Source organism: Pelophylax lessonae (genome assembly GCF_965119305.1).
Source record: "Pelophylax lessonae genome assembly, chromosome: 13".
Classification (NCBI taxonomy): Eukaryota; Metazoa; Chordata; class Amphibia; order Anura; family Ranidae; genus Pelophylax; species Pelophylax lessonae.
The window spans coordinates 49,634,981-49,650,315 of NC_138780.1; the positions used below are offsets into that span (position 1 = coordinate 49,634,981).

The 15,335-nt window shown below is 44.0% G+C and overlaps 1 protein-coding gene across 4 annotated transcripts in view; it reads right to left on the reverse strand.

Moving 5' to 3' along the window:
- Positions 1-15,335, reverse strand: part of MAX (MYC associated factor X) — a 54,895-nt gene that overhangs the window by 28,456 nt on the left and 11,104 nt on the right. For 2 of the 4 annotated variants that reach the window (XM_082275917.1, XM_082275915.1), the window contains exon 2: positions 5,693-5,719. The exons of the other annotated variants lie outside the window; for them this stretch is intronic. In XM_082275917.1, coding sequence (XP_082132043.1) covers positions 5,693-5,719 — 27 coding nt within the window. The remainder of the gene's footprint in view (positions 1-5,692; positions 5,720-15,335) is intronic. 4 annotated transcript variants of the gene reach the window in all.

The following is a 15,335-nucleotide window of genomic DNA, read 5'->3' on the forward strand; positions in this document are numbered from 1 at the left end:
TACCCCTCTTTACGTGATGGAGGTTCTGCTTTCAACAGGACAATGACCCCAAACACACTGCTAAAGCAACACTTGAGTAGTTTAAGGGGAAACATGTAAATGTGTTGGAATGGCCTAGTCAAAGTCCAGACCTCAATCCAATAGAAAATCTGTGGTCAGACCTAAAGATTGCTGTTCACAAGCACAAACAATCCAACTTGAAGGAGCTGGAACAGTTTTGCAAGGAGGTATGGGCAAAGATCCCTGTGGTAAGATGTGGCAAGCTCATAGAGACTTATCCAAAGCTGTGATTGTCGCAAAAGGTGGCTCTACATAGTATTGACTTTAGGGGGGGGGGGGGGGTGAATAGTTATGCACATTGACTTTCTGTTTTGTCCTATTTGTTGTTTGCTTCACAAAAAAAAAAATCCTCAAAGTTGTGGGCATGTTCTGTAAATTAAATGATGCAAATCCTCAAACAATCCATGTTAATTACAGGTTGTGATGCAACAAAACAAGAAAAATGCCAAGGGGAGTGAATACTTTTGCAAGGCACTGTACCTATACCTTTATAGGTTCTTTCCTTTACATCTACTTTTTGCAACCTACCTAATATGTTTACAATATGGACACTGAATCATCTCTAGATGACTTATTTTGTATTACATGTGTCTAAAAGGGAATATTTCTTTTGATTAATAGAAAATATTGTTTTAATTTAAATTGACTTATTTTGTGTATACGTTGAGCCTATGCAGTTATTATAACCCAACATGTACTATCATACAGCTGTAGTGCACATGATTGTTACAGTAATAGTTTGCTGTTAATTTCAATAGGGTGAAGTTTTCGCGTTTTAGCTTAAGTGTTGATGCTATACGAAAGACCCTATCACAGTAACGGCGAACCTTGGCACCCCAGATGTTTTGGAACTACATTTCCCATGATGCTCAACTACACTGCAGAGTGCATGAGCATATGAGCATCATGGGAAATGTAGTTCCAAAACATCTGGGGTGCCAAGGTTCGCCATCACTGCGGCCTATCAGATTATAAAAAAAAAAAAAAAGGAGGATTAAAGTTTTTTGGGAGGGGTAAAGGATGAGATTTCCGCTAAGGCAGGCCATAGATACTGTAATTTTCTTCCAGTTGCAGGAAAAAAAAAAAAAAAAAAACAACGTTCCATTCTTCCATCAACACAGTCAGTGTTAGACCCCGTTCACACTGGGGCGACCTGTCAGGCGCCCTGGTCGCCTGACAGGTCGCCTGCCATAGAGACGCTGTGGACCCGTTCTAATAGGAGCGACACAAGTCGCTCCGACTTAGAAAAAGGGTCCGGAGCTTCTTTGGGGCGACCTGCGTTGACTTCAATGTTATGAAGTCCGCGCCGGCCGCTCCGAGGTCGCGGTGCGAGCCGCGACCTGTGAGGTCGCCCCGGCAAGTCGGATCGCCCCCGTGTGAACGGGGTCTTAATGGAGAATCCCTCCTGCATAGATATTGTGTTCTCCCACCTGGGGGAGGGACAGGGTGCCACAGCACCCTGCTAGTAGCTATATTCAGATGTAAAAATCTGACATGCTCATTGTACCCAAGTCAAATGGATCGACTTGGGTACAATCAGCCAACCCATAGTTTGTTTGAAATTTTGGCTAGTCCCTGCTGAACCGGCCAAGATGTGAAACATCTATGACCAGTTTAACGGAGGAGCAAGCTGCATAAGACTGATAAATGACTGAACAAGCAGATAGGATTCCTTAAACACAAAACATCTGACTCAAACTTAAGCTGGGGTATACACATCGAAATGTGTCTGGTTCAGCAGAATTTGGACAAATTTCAGTGCGTGTGTAGCCTTGTCTACTCCATAGAAGCTGGTCGCTGTAAAAATATTCACAGGGAGATCCCTGCATTCATATCACTTGTTTGGATGTGGGGATCTGAGTGTTTTTTTCACTCAACCCAATGGGACAGAGAAACAAAAAACCTTTACATGTATACCTTGCTTTGGAGTTCGACAGGACTAAAAACTCGGTAAAGGTTCAAAGCCTTCCTACAATATCCTGGGGTTAAAGTTAGCCTTGGATGTGAAGAGTCCTTCGTCTTCTGTACAATCTCCTTTTACAGATCATCATATAAGATATATACTCTTTAAACACTAGAAAAGTTAGATAAATTAACCTAAAAAAGTAAATCAAGTCCTAGGTTGCCCTCTGCTGCTTCATTATAGTCAGTTAGGACAATCACCACAGTCATGGGCCACCAGAAAGGCACAGAAGGGGAAAGCCAGAACTTAACCAGTAGAAATCCAAAATTCACACATGTACATGTAGGTTTCATATAAAAAAAAAAAAAAAAAGTCCTTTTACTCTTAGCACCATTGTCATCCGGCCTATGGTGTGACCATAGGACAGGAAAGCATTTACTGATATACTGAAGAAGAAAATCAGTTATGGAATGTTCCTAGTTTACCAGGCTTACCTTAGTGCTTGCAAATACTGTGGCACTACTCAGCCAACACAGTCAGTCCATTAACTAGGCATGTGATCCAGACACCAGAGATCAAAGGCTACCACACTAATAGCACTTTTCCACTGCAAGTACCGGCTCGGCTCTACTCGGCCCTGCTGGGCCCGGTTTGCTTTTCCACTGCTGGTACCGCATGGTATGGTGTTGAAACGGTTCGGTACGGTATGCATTTCCACTAAAGTAGTACTAAAGTTAGGTGGGTGGGATAACAACGATTCTCTGACCAATCAGTGGCTAGTAGTGACTGCATGCATAGGATTGTGGGATATGGTACCGGTATGGTACCTCTTGGAACCACAATCGAGGTGGTACTGTTTTAGAGAGCCGTACTGTTCGGTTCCATGCAGTGGAAAAGCGCCGCCGTACCGAACCAATCCTACAACATACCATGCGGTACCAGCAGTGGAAAAGCACAAAAGCAAGCCGAACCGTTCGGTTCCATGCAGTGGAAAAAGCGCCAAAAGTGCACAGGACATTTAAGAAGATACACTATGCTGGCCAAACAGTCCCACCATTGCAGTTTAGAGTAAGCCTTTTCTTCAAAAGTCTGGACCTGTTAAACTAGGCAAAGGTCCATTAAAGACTACTACCTGTCTTTTATACAGACAGTCACCAGACCGTTCATCTTAACATTCCTAAAATAATATATGCATGAACTTATTTTATGTATATGGTTTAAAACAAAGTGCAGCGCTAAAACAAATGACAAATGTTATATACGTACAGAAGTAATCATGAATTAAAGTCCATAAAGATAAGTCCCAAGTGAAGAAAATAAATCTCCAAGTTCATTGGTGACATAAACGGTGAAGAAATCCCAACACCAAGGAGAACAATAAATGCGCTCACCGGAGGATATGGACCCATTGTACCATATAGCAAATGGGTCATAAAGGCTGGTTATACTTGAAATCCCCAGAAGGTAGCTGAATCACTGGAAAAATCCATAAGGTGGTCCGAGCGTTACAACCACGGATGCCAGGAAACCTCTCACGATTGCACATAAAGGGACAAGCCAGACAAAGCCAACATAGTGTAAAACTGCTAAAATGTATTGTAAGAAACACAGGAATACATAGTTACATATATAGTAGGTGAGGTTGAATAAAGACAATCGTCCATCCAGTTCAACCTGTGTAGGTGTGTGTGGCTGTAATCATCTCACATACCCCTGAATGTTCTGATCCTTGAGATGTACATCTAAGAGTCTTTTGAAAGCCACCATACTACCCGCAGAAACCACCTCTTGTGGTAGAGAATTCCACAATCTTGTAGCCCTAACAGTAAAGAACCCCCCACGTTGCCTGAGGTTAAAACGCTTCTCCTCTAATCGCATTGTATGTCCTCGAGTCCTCATGCAATTCCTTTGAATGAACAGTTTTTTTTCTAAGCAGAGATCCCCATTAAGATATTTATAAATTGCTATCATGTCCCCCCTCAGACGTCTCTTCTCCAGGGAGAATAAATCGAGCGATTGCAGACGCTCTTCATAGTTAAGGTCCTCCAACCCCCTAAATAGTTTAGTTGCCCTTCTCTGGACTCTCTCCAGCTCCAACACATCCCTCCTGAGGACTGGCGACCAGAACCGGACAGAATACTCCAGATGCGGTCGGACCAGAGTTTTATACACTTACAAGCATCCAGTGAAAATGCTTGGACCACCTTATGGATTTTTCCAGTGATTCAGCTACCTTCTAGGGATTTCAAGTATAACCAGCCTTTACGACCCATTTGCTATATGGTACAGTGGGTCCATATCCTCCGGTGAGCGCATTTATTGTTCTCCTTGGTGTTGGGATTTCTTCACCGTTTATGTCACCAATAAACGGAGATTTTTTTCACTTGGGACTTCTCTTTATGGACTTTATTTCATGATTACTTATGTACATATATAACATATCACTTTTTTTAGCGCTGCACTTTATTTATGTTTTGATCTATTCAACTTATATCGGTTGTTGTGCTAGCGGCTCATCATTTATTCCAGTTAGCGCCCTTTGATTCCCCTTTATTTCATATGTGTATTGTTTACCTGTAAAATCCCCCCTCATGTGAATATTTAAAATTCCTGAGACTGCCACTGGGCTCCGCCATCTTGGTTGTGATGTCAGCAACCCCAGCACACATTCAAGTTAACACTATAGCAGCCATGTAAGGGCCCCTTCACTAAACTATAGCGTAAGGAGGCATTTCTCTGCTAACCATCAATGTAATCCTCTCTGCATTTATTTTTGGATCATTTTTTTATAAAAATGACTGCCAATCATATTGCCAAACAAAGCTGGGGGGGGGGGGGGGTTAAATACTCCTACACATTTGATAAATATGAACAGGAGTTCCCTAACAATTGAACTTTATTTCAAGGTTTCCTCTGGGATAAAAAGTTGAGCAAGGCTACTCTCTAGAATTCCCCCTTTGTTTTCTCCTCAACTGCTACAGAAAAGCGAGGGGAGGGGCAGAGAAGCTGGGGCAGCACAGGCAGTAAATATTCAAATAGTTTATAGGAAGGAAATCCACTGCCAGTAAGCATGTAGAATACTTGATTTTTCTGTAAATTTACCTGCAATTATTAAGTTCTATCTTCTTTATTTTATTCAATTTTACAAGGTGAGGGGACAGAGATAAAAGATTTGGTTCACCTGCATTATTATTTGGGTTGGTGACAGGGTCTCTTTGTAGATATATTAGTCCAAGATGTATTGCCAGAGGAGAAACAACTGGAAACATTTTTTGGCATTATTGATATCCCTATTACTAATTCACACTGGTTAACTTCACTCAAGTCAGTGCCGGTTCACACTACCGCGGCACGACTTCGGGGGCGACCTGTGAAGTCGTGTGCACCGTGACTTCGGCACGACTTGCACGGACTTCATATAATGAATGTCAATGCAAGTCACTCCAATGTCGCCCCAAAGTAGTACAGGAACTACTTTCTAAGTCGGAGCGACTTGAGTCGCTCCTATTAGAACGGTTCCCGTAGCACTGCATGGGCCGCGACTTGTCAGGCTGACCAGTCGCGGTAGTGTGAATGGGCACTTACCACCAGGATTTCAAGCACAGGCCCAGAACGAATATTTTAATTACATAAAAGTAGGTGTTGAACACAGTGACAAAAGAAAAAAAAACAAATAAACCAAAAACCGAAGACCAGAAGAAAAATGGATTGGTAGTGAAATGAACATACCGAGGAGAAAAATCTTGAGCTTTCTTCCTAAAATAAAAAGGAAAAATACATACATATGGCTCTGTTATTTTTTTTTTCACACTCAACACATTTAAATTAATTCAGTAGTAATTGTCGACTGAAGTGAAGAGTAAGAATAAAAAAACAGATGTAAAAAGAGTATATTAACATCTGGCTTTATTCAGCCTTAGATACACAATTTATGTTAGCATGCAAACCTGTTGAAACAAATTAAATGGTATTCCTTTTCAGTTCCAGAGAATACAAATTTCACACGTATGTAAAATGATAATTAATACACACAGTAAAAACAAACACTATAATAGATGCTCACAAAGACTTAAGTCTACTTACATTTCAACACGCTACCTCAGTAGATTTGAAACTTCTTAAAATCAGCCCTAAGCGCTCAAAGATGCCTCGTTTCCACTGAGCGGAACGGTTCGGGTCGGTACAGTTTGGAAGGGTTAGAATGGTCCAGTCTATTCAGGTGAACGTTTCCACTGCAAGTCGGGCCACCAGGGGTTTACACCAAATGAGGTGTTTGTTTTGCGCTTTCGTTTGACGTGAGCATTGAAGTTTTTCTGTCCGCCAATCAGTGAAATCTATCGTGTGACGCCAGTAGCTCCGCCCTAACCATACCATACCATTTCCTATGGCCCTACATCTGAAGGAGGACCAGGAATGGTGCAGTTTGGTTCGGTTGTATGGCCACTTTCATAATGGAAACACTCAAATTAGCGTACCGTACCGAACCGACCCGAACCGATCCACTCAGTGTAAACGAGGCAAGAGTGTGGCTACCCTGTAGAAGGTCACAGTATGGGTTTTCTTCAATATTATGCACAACGACCTGCACAGCATTCTTCAAAATTAGATTCTACTTGTGGCTACACAAAATCAAATTTTTCTCAGTCCTACAGAGCAGGGCAAACTGCGCCCTTTGTTCATGGCACCCCAAACATCACCTCAGAGCATCGTGGCACCGAGGATGAAAAACACTGCTCTAGAAAATCTGGCACATAGCAGGGAGTATTTGGTAATATTTGTTGTATTACATGACATAAAAAGTCAAAAAAGCTCTCCTGCATATTTTGTGTTTTATATTTTGATATTCTTCTCCGTCCCACATACCCCAGCTCGCTCAGAAGCCCCCTCTAGAAATACACAAAGAAGCACATTGATCATCAAACAATAACAGCGTTGAGTCTGACTTGCACCATCCTCACAACCCCCCTCTCCTAACCTTCTTAAGATCCAGTTAGACAACCTGGGGGTGTACCAAGTAGGCCACAATGAGACCCTTACCAGGCCTTGGGAAAACCTTCACGTGGATGCTCCTCAACCAACAACCAATTTGCTCCTTCTACTTGAAAAACATATTTGTATGTAAGAAAAAAATAAAAAATTCAGAAATCCTGAAGAACAGTATTACTCAACATTAAAATAAGAAAAGGTGCAAAGAGAAAAAAAAAAAAAAAACTCAGCCCTGGGAGTCTACTTCAAAACACTGTTGGTGCTGGTATATTTACAAGTCCATCCTCACCAGCAGGCGCTTCTTATAAAAAAGAAACCCATACCACACTATTAAAGAACTCTGTAAAATAATTTATTGAATGAAAGTCCCATTTACCCTCATGAGCTCCGCCAAATTCTTGAATTGCCTTCGCTTCACAAGCCTCTCAAGGCTGCAGTTATCCCTCTTTGTGCACCGTTATCTACCACACTTTTTTCTTCCACTCAACTTTCCATTATTATGCTTGGATACAGCACTCTGTAAACAGCCAGCTTCTTCAGCAATGACCTTTTGTGACTGACCCTCCTTGTGGAGGGTGTCAATGACTGTCTTCTGGACAACTGTCAAGTCAGCAGTCTTCCCCATGTTTGTGTAACCTACTGAACCAGACTGAGAGACCATTTAAAGGCTCAGGAAACCTTTACAGGTGTTTGGAGCTGATTAAAGTGTGACACCACCATGACCCCATATACACAACAGCCCCATCTTGCATAGAAGGTTGACCCCATATATACCACAGGTCTCATCTTGTATAGAGGTATGACCGCCCAAATATACATATGACCCCCTATATGCCACTAAACCCTCATGTATAGGCTTATTTTGACCTCCCTACATACCACAGACACTCATTCCGCATTGACGAATGACAACCTATATACTGCAGCCCCCCCCCCCTGCTGTATAGACATACAGTATCTTACAAAAGTGAGTACACCCCTCACATTTTTGTAAATGTTTTGTTAGATCTTTTCATGTGACAACACTGAAGAAATGGCAGTTTGCTACAATGTAATATAGTGAGTGTACAGCTTGTATAACCCCGCATTCTCACTGCAGCGGCACGACTCTGTACTACTACGGGGGCGACTTGTGAAGTCCCGTGCACCGCGACTTCGGCGCGACTTGCACGGACTTCATATAATGAATGTCTATCCAAGTCGCTCCGAGGTCGCCCCGAAGTAGTACAGGACCCTTTTTCTAAGTCGGAGCGACTTGTGTCGCTACTATTAGAACGGGTCCTGTACCAGTCAATGGACCGCGACTTGTCAGGCTAACAAGTCGCCTGACAAGTCGCGTTAGTGTGAATGGAGCCTAACAGTGAAAATTTGATGTCCCCTCAAAATAACAACACAGTAGAGCTGCACGATTCTGGCCAAAATGAGAATCACGATTTTTTAGCTTTGAATAAAGATCACGATTCTCTGTGTAACAAAAAAAATTTGGATAACTTTACGGTTATGTTTTTTTTTTATTCATTAAAGTTTATTAATTGCGTTTGAAAGACTGCTGCGCAAATACAGTGTGACATAAAATATTACAACAATCGCCATTTTATTCTGTAGGGTCTCTGCTAAAAAAATACATAAAATGTTTGGGGGTTCTAAGTACTTTTCTAGCAAAAAAAACTGATTTTAACTTGCAAGCAACAAGTGTCAGAAGAGGTTAAACTTCCTTTCTCCCTGGCAGAGGGAAGGAAAAGATACAATGTAATCATTTTGTTTATAGTTACTGGGAGTTTTCCACAGCTGTTTTCTCTGCTCCCTCAGCTATGCAAAGAATAGAGCATATGTCAGGTTTAGATCGTCAGGGGGGGTGAATCGAGATCGCGATTTTCATACGATTAATCGTGCAGCTCTACAACACAGCCATTAATGTGTAAACCGCTGGCAACAAAAGTGAGTACACCCCTAAGTGACGATGTTCAAATTGGGCCCAATTAGCCATTTTCCCTCCCTGATGTCATGTGACACATTAGTGTTACAAGGCCTCTGGTGTGAATGGAGAGCAGGTGTGTAAAATATGATGTTATCGCTCTCACTCTCTCATACTGGTCACTGAAAGTTCAACATGGCACCTCATGGCAAAGAACTCTCTGAGGATCTGAAAAAAAGAATTGTTGCTGTAATTAAAGAGGACTATAAGACTAGGCTATAAGAAGATTTCTAAATACCCTGAAACTGAGCTGCAGCATGGTTGCAAAGACCATACAGTGGTTTAACAGGACAGGTTCCACTCAGAACAGGCCTTGCCATGGCGGACCAAAGAAGTGGAGTGCATGTGCTCAGTGTCATATCCAGGAGGTTGTCTTTGGGAAATAGACGTATGATTGCTGCCAGCATTGCTGCAGAGTTTGAAGGGGTGGGGGGTCAGCCTGTCAGTGCTAAGACCATACACTGCACACTGCATCAAATTGGTCTGCATGGCTGTCAAGGAAGCCTCTTCTAAAGATAATGCACAAGAAAGCCAGCAAACTGTTTGCTGAAGATGAGCAGACTAAGGAGACATGAATTACTGGAACCATGTCCTGTGGTCTGATGAGACAAAGATAAACGTATTTTGTTCAGGTGTCAAGCGTGTGTGGCGGCAACCAGATGAGGAATACAAAGGCAAGTGTGTCTTAACCTATAGTCAAGCATGGTGGTGGGAGTGTCATTATCTGGGACAGCATAAGTGCTGCCAGCACTAGGGAGCTACAGTTCATTGAGGGAACCATGAATGCCAACATGCACTGTGACATACCAAAGCAGAGCATGATCCTCTCCCTTCAGAGACTAGGCTACAGGACAGTATTCCACATTATAATGACCCCAAACACACCTCCAAGACGACCACTGCCTTGCTAAAGAAGCTGAGGGTAAAGGTGATGGACTGGCCAAGCATGTCTCCAGACCTAAACCCTATTGAGCACCTGTAGGGCATCCTCAAATGGAAGGCGAAGGAGCGCAATGTCTCCAACATCCACCAGCTCTGTAGTCATTATGGAGGAGTGGAAGAGGACTCCAGTGGCAACCTGTGAATCTCTGGCGAACTCAATGCCCAAGAAGGTTAAGGCAGTGCTGGAAAAAAATGGTGGCCACACAAAATAGACACTTTGGGCCCAATTAGGAAATTTTCACTTAGGGGTGTACTCACTTTTTTTGCCAGCGGTTTACACATTAATGGCTGTGTGTTGAGTTATTTTGAGGGGACAGTAAATATACACTGTTATACAAGCTGTACACTTACTACTTTATATTGTAACAAAGTGTAATTTCTTCAGTGTTGTCACAGGAAAATAGTTACAAAAATGTGAGGGGTGTACTCACTTTTGTGAGATACTGTATGAACCCCTATAAATCACTGCCCCCATCCTGTATGATATTCGGATTGGAAATCAGCCCCGATCCGGACAAAATAGCTGGATCGGAGATCGGTAAAGTTCAACCGTCCCACGGTCCGATCCGGTTTTTGCTTGGTAACGGCTCAGCCATCCCTTACTGGGTGCAGTACTAGTATGGGATGGGAGCCGCTACTTCCTGTATAGTGATATCAGATGCACTCCGCCTGTGAATGGAGGAGCCACACACATGAAGCAGCGGCTTTGCAGCTGCTTGCTTTGTGTGTAGCTCCGGATCGGTTCCGTATCGGCGATTTCACCTCGCCAGATATCAGTATCGGCTCCAAAAAAGCCGGATCGGTGCATCCCTACCCCCGCCCCCATACCACAATCCCCCACCCTTCAGAAACTTATAACCCCCTCTTTAGCACATCTCCACCATTCTGAATTATGACCACCAAAAATATCTTGTATGGAAGTATGACCCCCTATATACCACAGACCCCATCCTTAAGAGACTTGTTATGCCCCCTATATAGTACAACCCAATCCTGCAGAGATACGTAGCTCCCACATATGTCCTATGCCATGGATGGAGGGGATGTGAAGGGGTTCTGTGTATCCCTATTGAGGAGGGTGATCCCCAGAACTGGCCATGCTGGGGTGAAACATATGGCATGTACTGACAGGAGGATAATCTGGGGGTTTTAGGTATTTTTTAAATGGCAGGCAAAGTTTCCTGCTATAATGGGGAGGATGAAGGCTCCGATGTGACAGAGGATAGCAAGGTCTCTATTGTGCTCCACAGCAAGCAGAGCAATGTGGGTGTGACACCCCTGGCCAGGGGTAAACCAGGGGGTTGTTCATCTGAGGGGTCTGAGCCAGGTCTCCTTGTTGTCCACCACAGCGAAATCTGCATTTTTGAATGACGACAATTATTTCTAATTCGGCGCTATTAGAAGCCGAGTAAACCAGAAGGGACAATCTGACGTCGCTTCCGGGTTACATGATTGGACACCCGATCAAAGCCGAATCCTGCTTTGTTCGGGACTCCAACCAGCCAGCAGACGTGCCAGCCAGGTGCTCTGGTCTCCCGATGAGATGGGAGGCCCGGGCAGAGCAGCGGAAGGCAGCGGGGGGGGGGGGGGGGGTAATTAGATGTCAGTGAGTCAATCAGGAGAGAGAGGGGGCGGGGCCAAAGGGCAGTTCTGTGTCTGAATGGACAGAGGAAGCTGCAGCTCAGCTCGGGTGCCCCCATAATAAGCTGCTTGCTGTGGGGGCACTCGATGGGATCAAGGAGCCAGTAGCAGGATAGAGGAGGCAAGTATAACATGTTTGTTAGTTTAAAAAAAATCTTTACAATCACTTTAATCTGAAACAGAAACAGAGTTGTATAGGAGGCTTAAAACTGGGTCAAACACTGCTACCAAGGTGAGATTGTGGAAGACCGTTTCATGTCACAGGTCATACACCATAAGACTAAGCACAGCAACAAGACCCAGGGTAGTTATCCTGCATCAGTAAGGTCTCTTCTAGGCAAAGACTTCAAAGCATATAAAACAAAACCACAGACAATTCTCAACTCGCCAGCCAGCCTGCTACCAACCGAATTATTCCAACAGTTTGCATTAAAAAACGGGGGTTTAGCTAGCGCACATTTGGAAATGCACGCGTAAGCTGTGTAAGCCATGACAAGACAGCCCATTATTATCTGCAGTCCTAACTATACATTTTTGAGAGCCTCCATAGTAGAAGCAGCTGCATTATAACAGATAGGCAGAGGGCAGTTGAACCTAAAAAGGAGCCTACCCCTCCTTAAAGGCACAGGGGTGCACTAGACAGCCAGCATATAGCACAATGGCAACAAATGTGTCCAGTCCATCCCCTTACCAGTAATCCAACAGTACAAACAAGTGGCCACTGTCCCCACCTAAAACTGGCCTTCGCAACAAGGAGCACGCAGAAGGTGACGGCGGCTTCTTTGATTGGCTGGCCGGAAAGATGGGGAGGAAGGCGCCGACAGTGAGCCCCGGCTTTGTCCGATGGCCAAGAGTGACCTGGTCGAGCCCTGTAGGGAGCTGACCAAACTCTACTCCCCAGGTGAGAGGAGAGGAGAGACCCCCAGGGGCCCCACCAACAGGAAGAGAGGAGGGTGTACACTGTGTGAGAGGAGTGTAGGAGGAGAGAGGGGGACACTGTGTGAGGAGTGTATGAGGAGAGGGGGACACTGTGTGAGAGGAGTGTAGGAGGAGAGAGGGGGACACTGTGTGAGAGGAGTGTAGGAGGAGAGAGGGGGACACTGTGTGAGAGGAGTGTAGGAGGAGAGAGGGGGACACTGTGTGAGGAGTGTATGAGAGAGGGGGACACTGTGTGAGGAGTGTATGAGGAGAGAGGGGGACACTGTGTGAGGAGTGTATGAGGAGAGAGGGGGACACTGTGTGAGGAGTGTATGAGGAGAGAGGGGGACACTGTGTGAGGAGTGTATGAGGAGAGAGGGGGACACTGTGTGAGAGGAGTGTATGAGGAGAGGGGGGGGGGACACTGTGTGAGAGGAGTGTATGAGGAGAGGGGGGGGGGACACTGTGTGAGAGGAGTGTATGAGGAGAGGGGGGGGGGGGGGACACTGTGTGAGAGGAGTGTATGAGGAGAGAGGGGGACACTGTGTGAGAGGAGTGTATGAGGAGAGAGGGGGACACTGTGTGAGAGGAGTGTAGGAGGAGAGAGGGGGACACTGTGTGAGAGGAGTGTATGAGGAGAGGGGGGGGGGGGGACACTGTGTGAGGAGTGTATGAGGAGAGAGGGGGACACTGTGTGAGAGGAGTGTATGAGGAGAGAGGGGGACACTGTGTGAGAGGAGTGTATGGATGGGGTGGGAGACACTGTGTGACAAGAATATGTGATTTTGAGAACATTGTCTCAGCAACAGGTGTTTCCTGTCTGATGTGTCATGCAATTTTAGGATAGGCAGCATAGAGACCCCACCCCCTCTATTAGATCAGAGTCCCTTTATGTAACACCCCCCTTTATATCAGAGTCCCCTTTTATCATTGACCCCTTTAGAGTTCGGCGGATGGCCAGCTCTGTTGCCGAAAACAAAGCCTTGCCAGTAAAAAAAAAAATGTCTCCTAACTTTTTTAGCTGGCTCCTAGATTCAAAGAAAATTTTTCTATATCCATCTATATATTCACATTGCTCTAAAAAATTAAAGGAACACTTTGAGAACACATCAGATCTCAATGGGAAAAATATCATGCTGGATATCTCTACTGATAAATGTGTTAGGAACCAAAGGATGCCACATGGTTTGATGGAAATAAAACTGAAAAACCTACAAAGAGATGAATTCAACGACACCCTGAAAATCAAGATGAAAAAATGATGCAGCAGGCTAGTTCATTTTGCTGAAATTTCATTGCAGCAACTCAAAATGGTACTCGGTAGATTGTATGGCCCCCACATGCTTGTATGCATGCTTGACAACACCCCCATGGGGGAATCAACAAGTGGGACACAATCATGAAGTGTAACGAAATTTATTGGATATTTCAAACTTTAACAAAACTGAAAAATTGGGCGTGCAAAATTATTCAGCCCCCTTAAACTTAATACTTTGTAGCGCCACCTTTTGCTGTAGCACCATCTTTTGCAGCGATTACAGCTGTAAGTCACTTGGGGTATGTCTCTATCAATTTTGCACATCGAGAGACTGAAATTCTTGCCCATTCCTCCTTGCAAAACAGCTCGAGCTCAGTGAGGTTGGATGGAGAGCCTTTGTGAACAGCAGTTTTCAGTTCTTTCCACAGATTCTAGATTGGATTCAGGTCTGGACTTTGACTTGAACCACATTCCATTGTAGATTTTGCTTTATGTTTTGGATCATTGTCTTGTTGGAAGACAAATCTCCATCCCAGTCTCAGGTCTTTTGCAGACTCCATCAGGTTTTCTTCCAGAATGGTCCTGTATTTGGCTCCATCCATCTTCCCATCAATTTTAACCATCTTCCCTGTCCCTGCTGCAGAAAAGCAGGCCCAAACCATGATGCTGCCACCACCATGTTTGACAGTGGGGATGGTGTGTTCAGGGTGATGAGCTGTGTTGCTTTTACGCCAAACATAACGTTTTGCATTGTTGCCAAAAAGTTTGATTTTGGTTTCATCTGACCAGAGTACCTTCTTCCTCATGTTTGGTGTGTCTCCCAGGTGGCTTGTGGTAAACTTTAAACGACACTTTTTATGGATATCTTTAAGAAATGGCTTTCTTCTTGCCACTCTTCCATAAAGGCCAGATTTGTGCAGTATACGACTGATTGTTGTCCTATGGACAGAGTCTCCCACCTCAGCTGTAGATCTCTGCAGTTCATCCAGAATGATCATGGGCCTCTTGGCTGCATCTCTGATCAGTCTTCTCCTTGTATGAGCTGAAAGTTTAGAGGGACGGCCAGGTCTTCGTAGAATTGCAGTGGTCTGATACTCCTTCCATTTCAATATTATCGCTTGCACAGTGCTCCCTGGGATGTTTAAAGCTTGGGAAATATTTTTGTATCCAAATCCAGCTTTAAACTTCTCCACAACAGTATCTCGGACCTGCCTGGTGTGTTCCTTGTTCTTCATGATGCTCTCTGCGCTTTAAACGGACCTCTGAGACTATCACAGTGCAGGTGCATTTATACGGAGACTTGATTACACACAGGTGGATTCTATTTATCATCATTAGTCATTTAGGTCAACATTGTATCATTCAGAGATCCTCACTGAACTTCTGGAGAGAGTTTGCTGCACTGAAAGTAAAGGGGCTGAATAATTTTGCACGTCCAATTTTTCAGTTTTTTATTTGTTAACAAAGTTTGAAATATCCAATAAATTTCGTTCCACTTCATGATTGTGTCCCACTTGTTGATTCTTCACAAAAAATTACAGTTTTATATCTTTATGTTTGAAGCCTGAAATGTGGCAAAAGGTTGCAAAGTTCATGGAGGCCGAATACTTTCACAAGGCACTATATGTATATATGTATATATATATATATAT